We start from the raw sequence: 18363 nt of genomic DNA, 5'->3' as shown, positions 1-18363 counted from the left end.
TCTCGTGCTCCTGCAGGGCACAGTGTGGCTGCACACACACCGGCCCTTCTCCTGAGTCCTTCCTGCACGCACCATGCACACCCGAGCTTGGACAAGCCTCCCGTGGTCGGGGTTCCAGGACCAGTGGTAGAGAGGGACAGGGTGTCTACGGGGCTTGTGGCAGGGCCCTCACGGATGCACACAGCGGCCCCGGCTCAGGCCACCTTGGGAGACCAGTCCTGGGATCCTCTGCAACTCGTCCATCTTCCTCCGTCTGGACCAGCCCCCAGACACCGCCCCGGTGCAGTGCCACTGGCCTGGGAGGAGACACACGTCCCTTTCCCGTCAGTAATGGGTTCAGTGCTCAGGATATGCAGCACACAGGAGTGTGGCTTGGGGGAAAAAAACCTTCACGAGGAAGCAGTTTCACGAGATAAAGTATACTTGTTTATTTCAAGGCCACAAATGTGACATTGCAAAGCAGGGCCAGGTGGAGCCTATAACTGCAGGCTCCATGCTTGGCCATGGCACTCAGCCGCTCCAAGAAAAGCCAGTTTCTTACAGCTTGAAGCTGGAGAGGACGCGGGAAGATTTCAATACAAGCGGACAAGCCACACAGCCCAGGGACCCGGCCCCAAGGCAGCCCCTCTTGTTCCATCTCTGCTGCCCCATGCTCTTGGCTGGCTGTCACTTCACCTGCAGGCAACAGACACAGTGTGAGTGGGTACGGGGGCGCCGGGGGCCCGTGGCCTCGCCCCACCCCTGGGACCAGGGGGCCTACCTTGAACAGGGTGACCGTGGTGCTGTAGAAGAGACTCAGGAGGAAGAGGACGATGAAGGTGGAGGCCATGGTGTTGAGGTTCTCGAAGCCTTCCTCCTCGGCGCTCACCTCCCCCTCTGCAGGAGACAGGGCACGGGCGTCAGCACGGCCAAGCTGCCCACAGAGCCTGCCCTGGGCCCCTCGGCCGCACTGACCCGCCAGAAGGGCTGGGGGACAGCAGAAGCGATGGGCAGGTGAGCAGGCGTGTGCCTGCCTCCCCGGCAACCCTGGGGCGGCTGGGAGCTCCGGGTCTTGTCAGACAGCGTCTCGGCCAGGCGCAGCAGGCCCCTGGCTGCCCGATTCCGCAGCCAGCAGGGTCAGGGCTTGGCTGAGGCTGAGTCAAGCAGTGACCCCGAGCGCCTGGCCCTAGTACTGCTGGGGTGGCAGAGAGCAAGACAGAGCACACACGTTCACACAAGGGCGGGGTCTCGCTGAGCTGGAGGTGGGGGAGTGGCCCTAGGGTCCTCGACTCCTCTGGAGGATGCAGGGCCACCTGGGGCTGACAGTGGTGGTGGGGCGTCCTGTCTCTGGTGGTTTGGGGTGGGCTCTCCGGCCAGTGGACAAGCCCTGGGGGCAGATGGCTGCCTGTGCCAAGGGGCCCATCCCTCTAGCCCCGTCTCTGCCTTGGAGCCATGGCACGTACGAGAGAGGCTGTGTGGGGCCCTGGCTGGGGCCTGGACTGCAGGACTCACAGCTGTGGGACCAGGAGGTCAGACAGACATCGGAGGCCCAGGGAGGGCGACGCTGGGACGAAGGCTGAGGACAGTCACCTAGGTCTGCAGCCGCTCCATTGACGGGCCCTTGGTCCCCAAAGAGCCAGGAGTGTAGGGGGAGTTGGGAGTCAGCCTGAAAGGGCACTGGTGTGGTCAGCAGAGGATACCCGCGCGCCCATCGGCTCAGGGCCCACCACTCCAGGTTCACGTGTGGCCCTGCAGCTACCTTCTCCAAGGGGGGCCTCCAGGTTCACGTATGGCCCTGCAGCCACCTTCTCCAAGGGGGGCCTCCCAGGCACGGTTGGCTCATTCAGTATGTGCCCGACTCTGTCTCTTCACAGGAAAGGGGAGAGTTGCGGCCCTGCTGCCTTCACAAGGGCCTGGACTGGGAGAAGCACCCCTCCTGGACATGGGCCGTGAGTTACCTGAGGAGTTGCCTCTGGCCAGGCCTGGAGTGTCCCTCTGTGCAGCCTGCTGTGGGGCTGGGGCTGGGGGCTGTGGAGGAGTCCAGGCTGGGCCGGCCCCCAGATGCACCCCCAAGCTGAGACAGAGGGACAAGCAGAGCATGGGCATGGTGCAGAGGGATCCCGCCAGACAGGGCACTGAGTGACCACAGGTGTGCAAGGGCTGGGATCCGAGTGTGTGAGCCTGGGTGTGTGCAGTGTATGCGCATGTGTGCACGAGCATGTGCGTCGTCTGGCTTGTCCTCACACATGCCTGTGTGTCTGTGTGTGACTGTGACTGTGCACCTGCGTGTGCGTGCGTGTGTGCATGCGTGTCTGTGTGTGAGCGCCCACGTGCCTGTGAGCGCCTGTGACTGTGCACCTGCGTGCCTGCGTGTGTGCATGCGTGCCTGCGTGTGTGCCCGCTCACCCGGGTCCATCGCATACACGTCTGTGTCACGTGCGCCCACGGCTCTGCCCACGTGCGTGCATGTCTGCGTGTCCGTGCCTGCATGTGTGCACATGCGTCTCTCTGCATGGATGTACGTGACTGTGTGCATGTGTGTGTGCTGCACACCCATGTGCCCCCAGCGTGGCCATGGAAGCGACTAGAGGCGCAGCGAGCACGGGCTCGGCCTGCTGTGAGCTCCCAGGCGTGGGTCAGAAGCGAGTGGGGAGGCGGGGGGTGCGGATGGTGGAGGGTGGTCTGCAAGGTGAGGGCAGACAGCCATGGACCTAGCAGGGAGAGCTTTGCTCACTCACAACCAGCATCTTTTGAACGGATCTTTTTATTTCTAATTTTTATAAAATGCAACATCTCACGCATCGACATGGTTAGTTTGCACTCATGCACACACACAGCGACGTCGCCCGGGGCTCTGACCAGGCCTCAGTAGCAGGTGCTGGCCGTGTCAGACATGACCAGGGACACGTTGTACAAGGTGGGTTTACCGGTGGACTTGTCCACGGTCCGCTCGGTGACCATGTGGGGCAGGGCCTCGTGGCCCACGACGCAGGTGTAGGTCTCCCCTCGGCTCCAGTCCTCCTCGGCCACTGTCAGGATGCTGTGCACGAAGTACACGCTGGGGTCCTGGGGCTCGGGCGCCGGGCTGCTGGTCACGTACTTGCTCTTGGTCACGGGCTCCCCCTTCTGCAGCCACTGCACGAACACATCTGCGGGCGCGAAGCCCTTCACCAGGCAGGTGACGGAGGCCGACTCCCGCAGGCTCAGCTGCTCCCGCGCTGGCGGCAGCACATACACGGATGGCGGCTTCGCGGCGGCCTCTGCGGCGGGGGAGGGGCCACAGCGGTGAGGTCTCCTGCCCCACCTGCTCTCCTCAGACCCTGGGAGCCGGCGGGAGCCCGGGGTGGAGGGCAGGGGCAGGTTAGGGGCCTACCTTTGGGCTTGGAGATGGTGTGCTTTTCTGGGAAGGGCAGGTCCAAGTGGGTCACTGTGCACGTGAACTCCTCTCCGGACTCCCAGTCCTCCGAGCAGACGGAGGCCTCACCCGTGGCGCTGAAGGTGTCGTTGAGGTGTCTCTTAAAATAAGTGTGGGTCTCCAGGGCCTTGCCGTTCTGGCGGGACCAGCTGATGTTCAGGCCGTCATAGGAGGCCAGGTTTGTGACCAGGCAGGAAAGCTTGGCTGACTTTGTGAGGAAGATGTCAGCGAAGGATGGGGGGATGGTGAAGACCCCGGTGGTAGATGGTGGTACTGGAGGCGGGAGAGAGTTGGTTGGAGTGAAATCAGGTGAAGGGAGAGGTCTGCCCAAAGAGCAGGGGCCACTTGGCTGAATCCCCTGTGAGCCTGGGGCCCTGCTGGAGGGGCGCCAGCCTCCAGTTGCCCTGCACAGCCCCTCCTGCCCTTGGCCGCTCTGGGAAGCCAAGGCTCAGGGAGCAGCTGGCACATCTGGGGCGGTGTCTGCAGACCTGAGGGTGAGTGTCCCCCCCCACCAGGGCTGCACTCACCAGCATCACATGCAGAGGACGCGTTCTTCTGGAAGGTCTCCTTGTTGTGTTCCACCTGGCACGTGTACACACTCTGGCTGAGCCAGTCGCTCTCCGTGATGGTCAGCACGCTGTAGGCCCTGAATGTTACTGGTGAGGACTGTACAGTCTCCACCTGGCCTTCAGAAATGCCAGACACCATCCGCTTTCCATCACGAAGCCAGGATAAGGAGATCTGTTTGGGACTGAAGTCAGAGGCCTGGCAGATGAGGCTGGACTTGCTATTGCCGTTGCCAGAGAGGCTGCTGCGGGGCGGGACAAAGACGCTCACGATAGGGGGCGACACGTCCGTCTCTGCAGAGAAGGGCAAGGGGTCAGCGGGGCCTGGGCCCTGCCCCCCCACACCCAGCCACAGGACGAGCCCGACTCACTTGAAGCGGTCACCCGCACGGTCCCGACGGTCTTTCCTCCCTTGGGGTGCTGGACTTCGCACACCAGGGAGTCGTCCGGCCCCTGGGGGACGTTCGAGGAGGGCAGGACCAGCTGGGAGGAGGCCGACCACAAGCCGTCCCTCAGGACTTGGGGGAAGGTCCGGATGTTCTCGCTGCTGACTGTGCTGTTGTTGAGCTTCCAGGAGAAGCTGACGGAATTGGGCACGAAGTCCCGGGCCAGGCAGCCCAGGGCCACCGCGTTCTCATCAGACGGGGAGCTCACACAGGACACCAGGGGGAAGACTTTCGGGTGAGATTCACTTTCTGGGGACCCGAGAGAGGACACAAAATAAAGGGGGTGAGAGGCGTCCTGCTGGCCGGGGGTGTGGGCAGCTCCACCTTCTCTCTGGGACAGTGGAGCGGAGGGCACACTCAGCCCTGCTAGCCCACTCACACTGCCCGTGGCTCAGCCACTTGGGGCCTGGCCCGGGGGTCTGGGGTCATCAATAAGACTGATACACATTCAAGCCCCCAGAAACTCAGCACAACCAGATCACTGAGGTCAGCCCACTGTTGACCAGGACAGTCCAGTGGGGTCAGCTCAGTCCAGCTAGACCCACCAGCCTCAGTGGAGGTTAAATGGACCCAAAGCATCTCAACAATTTGCTCAAGTCAGGCCAGTCCAGTGGGTCCACTTCTGCTGGCCCTGTCTCAGCCCACCATGGTTAACCCAGCATACGCCAGTTAAGCCCAGGCTAGCTCAGACCAGCTCAGCCCAGCTCAGCTCAGTTCAGCCCAGTTCAATACAGATTAGCCCAATCCAGGCCACCTCAACCCTGCTCAGTTCAGCTCAGGTCAGCTCAGCTCAACCCTCTCAGCCCACTTCAGCCCAACTCAGCCCAGCTCAGTTCAGCCCATCCCACCCAGCCAAGCTCAGTCTAGCTGAACCCAGCTCAGCTCAGTCCAGCTCAGCCCAGCTCCCCACTCCACCCAGCTCCACCCAGCTCAACCCAGCTCAGCCAAGCCCAGTTCAGCCCAGCTCAGCTCAGCTCAGCCCAGCTCACCCACTCCACCCAGCTCAGCCCAGCCCAGCCCAGCTCAACTCAGCCCAGCACAGCCCAGCTCAGCCCAGCTCACCACTCCACCCATCCCAGCCCAGCTCAGCCCAACTCAGCTCAGTTCAGCCCAGCCCAGCCCAGCCCAGCTCAGTCCAGCTCAACCCAGCTCAGCTCAGCTCAGTCCAGCTCCCCACTCCACCCAGCTCAACCCAGCTCAGCCCAGCTCAGCTCAGCTCAGCTTAACCCAGCTCATCCAAGCTCAACCCAGCCCAGCCCAGCTCACCCACTCTGCCCAGATCAGCCCGGCTCAGCCCAGCAAAGCTCAGTCCAGCTCAACCCGGCTCAGCCCAGCTCACCCACTCTGCCCAGCTCAGCCCAGCTCAGCTCAGCTCAGTTCAGCCCAGCTCACCCACTCTGCCCAGCTCAGCCCAGATCAACCCAGCCCAGCCCAGCTCACCCACTCTGCCCAGATCAGCCCAGCTCAGCCCAGCAAAGCTTAGCCCAGCTCAACCTGGCTCAGCCCAGCTCACCCGTCTGCCCAGCTCAGCCCAGAAAAGCTCAGCCCAGCTCAACCCGGCTCAGTCCAACTCACTGACTCTGCCCAGCTCAGCCCAGCTCAGCCCAGCAAAGCTCAGCCCAGCTCAACCGGGCTCAACCCGGCTCAGTCCAGCTCACCCACTCTGCCCAGCTCAGTGCAGCTCAACCCAGCTCAGCCCGGCTCAACCCAGCCCAGTCCAGCTCACTTACTCTGCCCAGCTCAGTCCAGCTCAGCCCAGCTCAGCTCAGCTCACCCACTCCACCCAGCTCAGCCCAGCTCACCCACTCTGCCCAGCTCAGTCCAGCTCAACCCAGCTCAGCCCAGCTCACCTCAGCTCAGCCCAGCTCAACCCAGTCCAGCTCAGCCCAACTCACCCACTCTACCCAACTCAGCCCAGCTCACCCATTCCATCCAGCTCAGCCCAGCTCAGCCCAGTTCAGCTTAGTTAAGCTCAGCCCAGCTCAGCTCAGCTCACCCACTCCACCCAGCTCAGCCCAGCTCACCCACTCTGCCCAGCTCAGTCCAGCTCAACCCAGCTCAGCCCAGCTCACCTCAGCTCAGCCCAGCTCAACCCAGTCCAGCTCAGCCCAACTCACCCACTCTACCCAACTCAGCCCAGCTCACCCATTCCATCCAGCTCAGCCCAGCTCAGCCCAGTTCAGCTTAGTTAAGCTCAGCCCAGCTCAGCTCAGCTCACCCACTCCACCCAGCTCAGCCCAGCTCACCCACTCTGCCCAGCTCAGTCCAGCTCAACCCAGCTCAGCCCAGCTTACCTCAGCTCAGCCCAGCTCAACCCAGTCCAGCTCAGCCCAACTCACCCACTCCACCCAGCTCAGCTCAGCTCACCCACTCCACCCAGCTCAGCCCAGCTCAGCCCAGTTCACCCACTCCGTCCAGCTCAACCCAGCCCAGTTCAGCTTAGTTCAGCTCAGCCCAGCTCAGCTCAGCTCACCCACTCCACCCAGCTCAGCCCAGCTCACCCACTCTGCCCAGCTCAGTCCAGCTCAGTCCAGCTCAACCCAGCTCAGCCCAGCTCAGCTCAGCTCAGCCCAGCTCAGCCCAGCCCAGCTCAGCCCAGCCCAGCTCAGCCCAGCTCAGCCCAGCCCAGCTCAGTCCAGCCCAGCTCAGCCCAGCTCAACTCAGCCTAACCCAGCTCGGCCCAGCTCACACACTCCAACCAGCTCAGCTCAGCCCAGCCCAGCTCAGTCCAGCTCAGCCCAGCCCAGCTCAGTCCAGTCCAGCTCAGCCCAGCTCAGTGCAGCTCAGCTCAGCCCAGCTCAGCTCAGCTCACCCACTCTGCCCAGTCCAGCCCAGCCCAGCTCAGCCCAGCTCAACCCAGTTCACCCACTCCACCCAGCTCAACCCAGCCCAGTTCAGCTTAGCTCAGCTCAGCCCAGCTCACCCACTCCGCCGAGCTCAGCCCAGCTCACCCACTCCGCCGAGCTCAGCCCAGCTCAACCCAGCTCAGCCCAGCTCAGCCCAGCTCAACTCAGCCTAACCCAGCTCGGCCCAGCTCACACACTCCGACCAGCTCAGCTCAGCCCAGCCCAGCTCAGTCCAGCTCAGCCCAGCCCAGCTCAGTCCAGTCCAGCTCAGCCCAGCTCAGTGCAGCTCAGCTCAGCCCAGCTCAGCTCAGCTCACCCACTCTGCCCAGTCCAGCCCAGCCCAGCTCAACCCAGTTCACCCACTCCACCCAGCTCAACCCAGCCCAGTTCAGCTTAGCTCAGCTCAGCCCAGCTCACCCACTCCGCCGAGCTCAGCCCAGCTCACCCACTCCGCCGAGCTCAGCCCAGCTCAACCCAGCTCAGCCCAGCTCAGCCCAGCTCAACTCAGCCTAACCCAGCTCGGCCCAGCTCACACACTCCGACCAGCTCAGCTCAGCCCAGCCCAGCTCAGTCCAGCTCAGCCCAGCCCAGCTCAGTCCAGTCCAGCTCAGCCCAGCTCAGTGCAGCTCAGCTCAGCCCAGCTCAGCTCAGCTCACCCACTCTGCCCAGTCCAGCCCAGCCCAGCTCAGCCCAGCTCAACCCAGTTCACCCACTCCACCCAGCTCAACCCAGCCCAGTTCAGCTTAGCTCAGCTCAGCCCAGCTCACCCACTCCGCCGAGCTCAGCCCAGCTCACCCACTCCGCCGAGCTCAGCCCAGCTCAACCCAGCTCAGCCCAGCTCAGCCCAGCTCAACTCAGCCTAACCCAGCTCAGCCAAGCTCACACACTCCGACCAGCTCAGCTCAGCTCAGCCCAGCTCAGCTCAGCACAGTTCATCCCAGCTCACCTGCTCAGCTCAGCACAGTTCAGCCCAGCTTACCCAGTTGGCCCAGCCCAGCTCAGTTCAGCTGAGCTCAGCTCAGCCCAGCTCACCTGCTGTCGGTGGCCCAGGGCTGCCTTCACAGACCTGAAAGCCAGTGGTTCTGACGAGAAACGGCTGGATCCCAGATCATGGCCTCAGCTAAAGCCTCTGGTCTGCGGACGCTGCCCAGCTGGACTCACCCCACCCTCTTCTCGCTTCTCCTCCTGGGAGCCCACTTGCCCCTTCCGCTGGGTGCCCAATGCCTCCGTCCCTGCACCAGGCCCAGCCGGCACTTCTCCCAGCCGTCAGTCATCCCACACTCCTCTCTGGGTGAAAAGCTTGCTGGTGACTTTAGCTTCCCTAGTGCATCTCACAGGCCGAGGCACGCTTGCCACCCTCAGACAGAGGCCTGTCTCTGCTGAGCGGGCAGCACTGCTTCTCTGGGAGAGGAGAGCCTGGGCACATGTCCCTGGGGCCTGGCCGCCTGGGCACATGCCGTGGGCCTGAGTTCCTGCCCCGAGTATAAAAGAGTCCTGGGGATTAACTGCTCTCTGGCGAATGTCCTCATTAAAAACCACGGGAAATGCATCTTATCCGAACCTGCTCCCAATTCTGTCTTTATCACAAAGTTCTGCCGAGAAAGAGGATACTTAGCACACAGCGACCATCTGAACCCAAAGCCACATTGAACACCTAAGTGTGGACGCGGGAAGTGGTCCCTGTGGCTATGAAGCGCCCCAGCCTCGCAGGCAGTAGGTAAAGACAGATTCCCTTTCAAATAGAAACAAAAACATCTCATTCAGACATCTGAGACATTCTGGCTGCACCGGCTCCTGCCTCTCACGACTTGGCGCCTGGTCCCTGGCATGTCCCGTGGGCTCTCTGACATGGGCAGATTCCTCCAAATCTCTTCACTGCACTAACTCGTGACCTGCCCACTGGCCTGGCAGCAGAAGCTAGGCCTGCACGTCCCAAGCTGTGGACAGTCCCAGGAGACACCCAGCCTCTGCGGGCCTGGGGACTCAGAGCAGAGACTGTCCCTCCAGATGGTCCCGGGTCCTGCTGACTCCCACCCCACTGGGCATCCTCCCAGTCCCCCAGCTAGTAGTGTAGCCAGAGTAACGCACGACGAATGCCCGCGTTTCACCCCAAGTCTGTCCTGAGATGGGTACCCGAAAGGTGGCCCTGAACATTCTGCAGTGAAGGACCTGCACTGAGAAAGCTGCTTCATGGCCAGGAGGGAGCCGGCCAGCTACGATCGTGAGCACACTCACAGCGCACACGTGCGCACGGCCTAGCTTAACTGCCGTGAAGGAATAGCTCATCAGAGTGTACGAGTGCATTGATAAAACGCACCTACGACAAATTAATTTCTTAAACGTCTACTTTGAAAATGAATATGAGTGAGCAGTTGACAAGCTAAAGCAAATCCAAAGAGTCAAAAGAGGAACCTTCCAGTTTCGCTCATCATCTGCGCCTTACTTTAGAAATGCAAATTATCCAGCTGTTGTTGTGCTCAGTGGAACACTTTCAGTTCTGTGGGCAAAAACAGCCGCAAGCCATCTCTTGGGAACCAGAAGCTATAAATTTACCAACTGTGTTTTCTTGTTTCCAGAAATAGACTCTCAGCTTCCTGCCACCTGGTGCAGGTGGTCAGTCCTGCCCGTGGCCATCTTGACTAACTCGGCACCACCAATTACATTAAAAAATAAGCTGAATTTGTTATTCTCAAAACTCAGCCCTGAATTGGGGTTGAGGGCCAGTGGAACCTAGTTACTAGTTTTCAGCCAAACTTGCACCTGTCTCAACTCTCCAAAGCCACGATTCGAGGTTATTAATTAAACGATAAAAATTTAAAATACTTTAAACATCTCTCTTATTAAACTCGCAATTTTCCAGACCGTCAGGAGCTGCTTCGAAGATGCCCTGTCTTTTTATTCTCAAGCACACCTCCTCTGGCGAACGGCTTTTCTTTCTCTTAGGGTGGCCTCACAAAGCCCAGCGCCTGTCACCTCCCCAGGTTCTCCCTTTCGGGTGGCTGGGGCACCCCTCTCTCACCACGATCGGGACACTGCGTGTCCGTCCTCACCTAGACAATTCTCTTCCTACCCAATAAAGAATTTTAAACACAGTCTAGTGCAGAACACACCTCATCCGAGGAGGGCATTCTCTGTACCCTCCGCGGGTGGCATTCCTGAGGCTCTAAGTTATCCAGACACACTCCTCTGTAGATGCTAGGACTGTAGCAAGTTACCTTCCACCGTATCCCAAGCTGCCCTGCTGCCAAGGGGGTCCTGGGACTCCCCCACTGGTGGCCCTTCCCGCCCAGGCCCCCTCTGAATGCCAGCGAGATTCTGATTTTTTAAAGGTATCAGAAAATAGAGACTCTGAAATGCATCAGGCAGCTGGTCCCCTCCTGGCCAGTCTGCCCAGTCCCCCTGGGCGGGTGGGGGACAAGGGCACATTGGAGGACCAGACAGTGATTCTCAGAAAAATCCCACAAATAGGAGAGAAAGCAAAGGCCCTGAATGGGCTGCTCTTACCTGAGGAGACGGTGACCAGGATCCCTTGGCCCCAGACGTCTATACCGTAGTAATCACAGTGGTGATATCTCCAGCCTCGCCCAGCAAAAACCTCAGGAGCCTGGCAAGGCTCGAGGCACTCTGGCCCCCACCCCATCTCCAGGAGCCACAGGGAAGCCATTGGTCAAAGTCGCTTGTCTGTGACGCTCTGCTGGCCCTGCTCCCACTTGACTGTGCCGGAGACACTATGTCCCATTCTGGCCCCCAGAGGCCAGACCATTGCCTGCCTGGGCTGGCTGACTGTGAACCACAGACTCCTAAGTCTAGCCTCAAGCAGCCGCCTGCCTCTCCAGAAAGCGACGGAAGCCCCTGGTCCTGCTCAAGTCAGACAGCCAGACCCGCCAACGGAGCCGCCTCATACCCACATCACGGTGTCCTTGGGACGGGGAGGTCTGGCTCTGCATGTTTACCAGAACCCTCTCCCCAGCTCCCTTTCTTGACCTCCAGCGTGCCCCTGGATCTCTGACACCCCAGGTCCCCCCAGGTGAAGTGAAGTGGGGTGGTGAGGGCTCAGCTGAGAAGATGGTGCCCAGGGTCCCCGACCCCAGTGCTCGAGCCAGTTGTTACATGGTGACAATGATGCTGGGACCCCAGGCAAGAGCTCTTGGCCGGCTGAGGCCTCCGGACCACCTCATATATAGCCTAATGAGGCCAGCACAGTTGGGACCTTGGGAGTCCAGAGCCTAAGAGTGGCTGAGGTCCCCAGAGGAAGCCCAGGCTACAGAGTCCAGGAGGAGAGGGTGCCTGGAGCCTCTGCTCCTTGCTGCTGTAAGCCTGGGCCCCTGGGCCCTCCCCGTCTCAGACCCCTGGCTGCCCCAGGCCCTCTAGACCCGACACCCTAGATTTCCCCCAAAGTGCACCAAAGCTCTGAGAGACAGTGAGGAGAGAGGGCTGGCGAGGACTCACCTGAGGAGACGGTGACCAGGATCCCTGGGCCCCAGTAGCCATAGTCACAGTGCTGTGGGCCCCACTAGGGGCTGTGCAAAAACCCAAGCCCTGGCGGCCTCTGCCCCCAGGCAAAGCCAGGTCCCTAGGTCCACAGAGCCCACTCTGCCCGGCCGTGTTCCACAGGCAGAGGCCCCCCTCAACAGGGCAGAGAGGCAAATGGCCTCAGACGCAGCCCCCCCAGGGACTGTGGAGGGTCTGCCACAGATCAAGGGGCCTCTGGAAACTTCTTCCCCAGCCCAGGACGGAGCGGACAGAGAGCCGTCTCACCTGAGGAGATGGTGACCGGGGCACGCTGGCCCCAGGAGTCAAAAGCATTGCTGAGGGACGCAGTCCCGGATGCCCCCGACCTGAACCCTCAGGAGGCCAGGCCCAGGGACTCCCCTGCCATCACTGCACAGACCCTGACCCCACGGGGCTCTGCCCATGTTTTCTCCCGCCCAGCCAGCTCCTGTCCTCCCCTCGGGCCTCAGCTGGCTCACCTCCAGGGACTCTGGCAGATCCAAGGACAGGACCCCATTGGACTGGGACCCTGCCTTGCTCAGGGCACGGTGGGGCTGCTCGGACCCCAGGGAACTGCCTGAGGCCCAGGCAGCGCTGCAAGGGAGACACTCCCCCAAGGACATGGTGACCGGGGTGCGCTGGCCCCAGAGATCCAAGTCCCAGCAGCATAGCTTCTACTCTGCTGCTTCTTTTCTACAAAAACCTACCCTACCTCTTGCTGGCCCTGACTCCCAAGTCCAAGTCCAAGTCCATCCAAGTCCCGCTGTCCCCTGACTTGGACACTGGACACCAGATTCACCTGAGGAGACGGTGGCCAGGGTACACTGGCCCCAGAGATGGAAGTCAGGGTCAGTGGGCTGGCCCTGTGCTGGGGGGGCATGGAAACCCACCCAGGGTCCCCAGGGAGCCCCAAGGAGCTGCAAATCTGTCTTCCTAAAGACCCTTGCCCCCCACCCAACAATCACCTGCCTGCCTCAGGCCTCTGGTTTGGGATTTGAGTGTCTGCTGACCCCTGACCTGGTTTGTTCCCGTGAAGTCACATGTTCCCTGCCCCTCCCGAGGTTCAATGCCCCAACCCCTGATTCCCTGGGCTCCCTGCAACCCAGGCCTTGGGGATCCGGCCCCTCGCCTGGTCCGGGCCCTGTTCCATGCCCGCCTGGGAGGCTCCTCTACCTTCAGCCCAGGTGGCTCTTCTCCAGCGCCTTCAGGCTCCTAGCTGACCTGATCCTGTGTGCCCTGACATGGAACCCTCGGTGTGAGACCCCCCAGCTTCCCTGGGGCCGCTCTGCTCAGGGTTTTTTGTAAAGTTGTCAATCTTTGTGGCCCCACCCAGTTTCACTGTGGTTCCTGGCTTGGCCAAAACCCTGAGGGCTGGCCACGGGGGACAGCCACGGAACCCCTTGGAGAGCCCTGCCCACCGATCCCCATGGTCACTCCTGGGCTGGACACATGGAGTCTATCACTGTTATTGATCCTCACAGTGCCGAAGGCGGCCTGCACTGGGTCCCTTCTCTTCTGGAAATGAGGGCAGATTTGAGCTGTCTTGTGTCCACCCATGCTGGAGCTGTGTTCTCGGCTGGAGAAAGGCCCGTGGGGGCAGTGGGCAGGGGGCGGGCCTTGGTAGGCTCTGGGACGTGATCAATAGGATAACACCTTGGCAGTTTCTGGGGTGTGCTCAACAGGACCACAGTGGCAGGTTAAGGAGTGTACGTCTCAGCTGCTGCTGTCTCGGCAGGCTCCAGGAGCAGACACAGTGGGTTCCCACTCATGGAGGTGGGACTGAAACCATAGCTGAGTCCCAGGGTCTGTTTGACTTAGGAAGCAGGGCTGAGATCTCTTCCTGCAGCTGTGTGAGCTGTGAATTTATCACCATGGCCATCTTTGTGAACTCAGCAGCTGTAGGTTATCCAGATGGACAGCAGGTTCTCCAGCAGCTGGAAGGGTCTGTTCTTGGCAGCTGTGGGTTGTGTAGGTGCGTGCGTGCCAGTACTGGGCTGGGTCTGGCTCTGAACTGCCTCCACAGCAGGTCCAGGCCCACAACCCTGTGCTCCTGGAGCCTGCCTTCAGCGGATCTGAGCTGGTGGCCTTGCGAAAACAATGACTGAGGGACATCAGGGCAGGTTGCCAGCATTCCCACTAATGAGTTGGGGCCAGGGGTGCCAGCAGCAGTGTACTTTGTGAGCTGTCACGTCGGGTGACAGGTGGCACATCACAGCGCACTCCCGGATGAACAGCTCCAGAGGAGGAATACTGTGGCTTCTCTCCAGTGAGGGTGCTCCAGTCACACCTGCCTCCCACCTCAGATCATAAATGCAGCTCAGAAACAGATCTGAGGGCCTCTACTCCAACAGCAAGGGCACAGACTCTTCCCCAACAGGGCTGTGACACCCACAGAGCAAAGTGGAAACCTTGCTCAATGCCCAGTGCACACTTCCTGTCAAGGGGATGACCGACGGCAGGCATTCACACTAAAAACAGCCTTTGCACCAAAGTGTATTAAACCTATGTAGGCTACTCCCTTATAAAATAGCCCTCAAAGACCACAGTAGACAACTGTTTCTCCTAAACTCACAAACTGGGAGAAATATGAGTAAAATGAAGAATCAGAGAAACCACTCCCACCTAAAAGACCAAGGGAATTCCCCAGAAGGAATAAACAATGAGACAGACCTCTTGAGCCTAAGGAAACCAAGTTCAAAAAGGAAGTAATGAAAATAATGAAGGAATTATGAAAGGCTATCAACAGAAAGACAGATTACTGTTAAAAGGAATTAAAAACTCGAGGAGGAGCAAGAAAAATTAGAAAATTCCTTTGCTGAGAAGAATGCTGAGCTCAAGGCAATGAATAGCACGATAAATCTTGTAGAAGAAAGAATAAGTGACCTGGAATATAGACTAGTGAAAGGTATCCAATATAAAGAGCACACAGAAAGCCAACCCCCTCCCCCAAAAAAACAAACAAAGGAAAAACACCTATAAAAGCAGTAAGAGGAAAGGCCACCTCAAACACAGCAACCTAAACAAGATGAAAAGGCAGAGAAATATTAAACAGACAAAGGAACATGATAAAAGCCCACCAAACCAAACAAAAGAGGAGGAGATAGGGAGTCTACCTGAAAAAGAATTCAGAGTAATGATAGTAAAAATGATCCAAAATCTTGAAAACAAAATGGAGTTACAGATAAATATTCTGGAGACAAGGATTGAGAAGATGCAAGAAAAGCTTAACAAGGACCTGGAAGAAATAAAAAAGAGTCAATCAATAATGAATAATGCAACAACTGAGACCAAAAGCACTCTGGAGGGAACCAACAGTAGAATAACTGAGGCGGAAGACAGGATAAGTGAGGTGGAAGATAGAATGGTGGAAATAAATGAAGCAGAGAGGAAAAAATAATTAAAAGAAATGAGGACAGCCTCAGAGACCTCTGGGGCAGTGTCAAATACCCCAACATTCCAATCATAGGAGTCCCAGAAGAAGAAGACAAAAAGAAAGGTCATGAGAAAATACTTGAGGAGATAATAGATGAAAGCTTCCCTAAAATGGGGAAGGAAATAGCCACTCAAGTCCAAGAAACCCAGAGAGCCCCAAAAAGGATAAGCCCAAGGTGAAACACCCCAAGACACATATCAATCAAATTAACGAAGGTCAAACACAAAGAGCAAATATTAAAAGCAGCAAGGGAAAAGCAGCAAATAACACACAAGGGGATTCCCATAAGGATAACAGCTGATCTTTCAACAGAAACTCTTCAGGCCAGAAGGGAATGGCAGGATATACTTAAAGTGATGAAAGAGAAAAACCTGCAACCCATATTACTGTACCCAGCAAGGATCTCATTCAAATATGGAGAAATCAAAAGCTTTACAGACAAGCAAAAGCTGAGAGAATTCAGCACCACCAAACCAGCTCTTCAACAAATGCTAAAGGATCTTCTCTAGACAGGAAACACAGAAAAGGTTTATAAACTCAAACCCAAAACAACAAAGTAAATGGCAATGGGATCATACTTATCAATAATTACTTTAAATGTAAATGGGTTGAATTCCCCAACCAAAAGACGAATACAAAAACAAGACCCCTATATATGCTGTCTACAAGAGACCCACCTCGAACCTAGGGACACATACAGACTGAAAGTGAAGGGCTGGAAAAAGATATTCCATGCAAATGGAGGCCAAAAGAAAGCAGGAGTAGCAATACTCATATCAGATAAAATAGACTTTGAAATAAAGGCCGTGAAAAGAGATAAAGAAGGACACTACATAATGATCAAAGGATCAATCCAAGAAGAAGACATTGTAATTATAAATATGTATGCACCCAACATTGGCACACCGCAATATGTAAGGCAAATGCTAGCAAGTATAAAAGGGGAAATTAGCAGTAACACAATAATAGTGGGAGGCTTTAATACCCCACTCACACCTATGGATAGATCAACCAAACAGAAACTTAGCAAGGAAACACAAACTTTAAATGATACAATGGACCAGTTAGACCTAATTGATATCTGTAGGACATTTCACCCCAAACAATGAATTTCACCTTCTTCTCAAGTGCACATGGAACCTTCTCCAGGATAGATCACATCCTGGGCCATAAATCTAGCCTTGGTAGATTAAAAAAAATTGAAATAATCTCAAGCATCTTTTCTGATCACAATGCAGTAAGATTAGAAGTCAACTACAGGAAAACATTATTAAAAATACAAATATATGGAGGCTAAACAACACAGTTCTGAATAATCAACGAATCACAGAAGAAATAAAAAAAGAAATAAAAATATGCATAGAAAAGAATGAAAATGAAAACACAACAACCCCAAATCTATGGGATTCAGTAAAAGCAGTGCTAAAGGGAAGGTTCATAGCAATACAAGCCTACCTCAAGAAACAGGAGAGAAATCAAATAAATACTCTAACTCTACAGCTGAAGAAACTAGAAAAAGAAGAAATGAAGCATCCTAAGGTTAGTTCCTAAATAAAAATTAGGGCAGAAATAAATGCAAAAGAAACAAAGGAGACCATAGCCAAAATCAACAAAGCTAAAAGCTAGTTCTTTGAGAAGATAAACAAAATAGACAAACCATTAGCCAGACTCATCAAGAAAAAAAGGGAGAGGAATCAAACCAACAAAATGAGAAATGAAAATGGAAAAATGACAACAAAAACACAGAAATACAAAGGATCATAAGAGATGACTGTAAGCAACTATATGTCAATAAAATGGACAACATGGAAGAAATAGACAAATTCTTAGAAAAGTATAACCTTCCAAAACTGAACCAGGAAGAAATAGAAAATCTTAAAAGACCCATCACAAACACAGAAATCGAAACTGTAATCAGAAATCTTCCAGCAAAGAAAAGCCCAGGACCAGACGGCTTCACAGCTGAGTTCTACCAAAAATTTAGAGAAGAGCTAATACCCATCCTATTCAAACTCTTCCAGAAGGTTGCAGAGGAAGGGAAACTTCCAAACTCATTCTATGAGGCTGCTGCTGCTGCTGCTAAGTCACTTCAGTCATGTCCGACTCTGTGTGACCCCATAGATGGCAGCCCACCAGGCTCCCCTGTCCCTGGGATTCTCCAGGCAAGAGCACTGAAGTGTGTTGCCATTTCCTTCTCTAATGCATGAAAGTGAAAATTGAAAGTGAAGTCGCTCAGTTGTGTCCGACTCTTCGCGACCCCATGGACTGTAGCTTACCAGGCTCCTCCGCCCGTGGGATTTTCCAGGCAAGAGCACTGGAGTGGGGTGCCATCGCCTTCTCCATCTATGAGGCTACCATCACCCTAATACAAAAACCAGACACTGATGCCACAAAAAAAGAAAACTAAGGCCAATGTCACTGATGAACATAGATGCAAAAATCCTTAACAAATTCTAGCAAACAGAATCCAACAACATATTAAAAAGTTCATACACCACGACCAAGTGGGCTTTATCCCAGGGATACAAGGATTCCTCAATATTCTCAATTCCATCAATGTGATACACCACATTAACAAATTCAAGGATTAAAACCATATGATTATCTCAATAGATGGAGAGAAAGCCCTTGACAAAATTAAACATCTATTTATGATAAAAACCCTCCAGAAAGCAGGCATAGTAGGAACATACCTCAACATAAAAAAAGCCATATATGATAAACTCACAGCAATCATTATCTTCAATTGTGAAATTTGAAAGCATTTCCTCTAAAGTCAGGAACAAGACAAGGATGCCCACTCTCCCCACTACTATTCAACATTGTTTTGGAAATTTTAGCCACAGCAATCAGAGAAGAAAACGAAGTTAAAGGAATCCAGATTGGACAAGAAGAAGTAAAACGCTCACTGTTTGCAGATGACATGATCCTCTACGTAGAAAACCCTAAAGATTCCACCAGAAAATTACTAGAGCTAATCAATGAATGTAGTAAAGTTGAAGGATATAAAATTAACACACAGAAATCCCTTACATTCTTATACACTAACAATGAGAAAATAGAAAGAGAAATTAAGGAAACAATTCCATTCACCATTGCAACGAAAATAATAAAATACTTAGGAATCAGTTCAGTTCAGTTCAGTCGCTCAGTCGTGTCCGACTCTTTGCAACTCCATGAACCACAG

The 18363-nt window shown here is 55.8% G+C and overlaps 1 gene segment (V, D, J or C); it reads right to left on the bottom strand.

The window, feature by feature from the left end:
- Positions 1 to 403: 403 nt before the first annotated feature.
- On the bottom strand, positions 404 to 12366 carry LOC148774461 (Ig mu chain C region membrane-bound form-like). The segment is given in 8 exon segments: positions 404 to 675; positions 761 to 876; positions 2907 to 3239; positions 3353 to 3667; positions 3922 to 4254; positions 4332 to 4655; positions 11702 to 11753; positions 12223 to 12366. Coding segments are annotated over 8 exon segments (1626 nt in total).
- Between the last annotated feature and the right edge of the window lie 5997 nt (positions 12367 to 18363).

Source organism: Moschus berezovskii, chromosome 21, assembly GCF_049115385.1.
Source record: "Moschus berezovskii isolate FMDL1 chromosome 21, NW_MosBer_1.0, whole genome shotgun sequence".
Classification (NCBI taxonomy): domain Eukaryota; kingdom Metazoa; phylum Chordata; class Mammalia; order Artiodactyla; family Moschidae; genus Moschus; species Moschus berezovskii.
The sequence above is the reverse complement of the archived record's forward strand: the minus strand, read 5'-3'. Positions and strand labels throughout refer to the sequence as shown.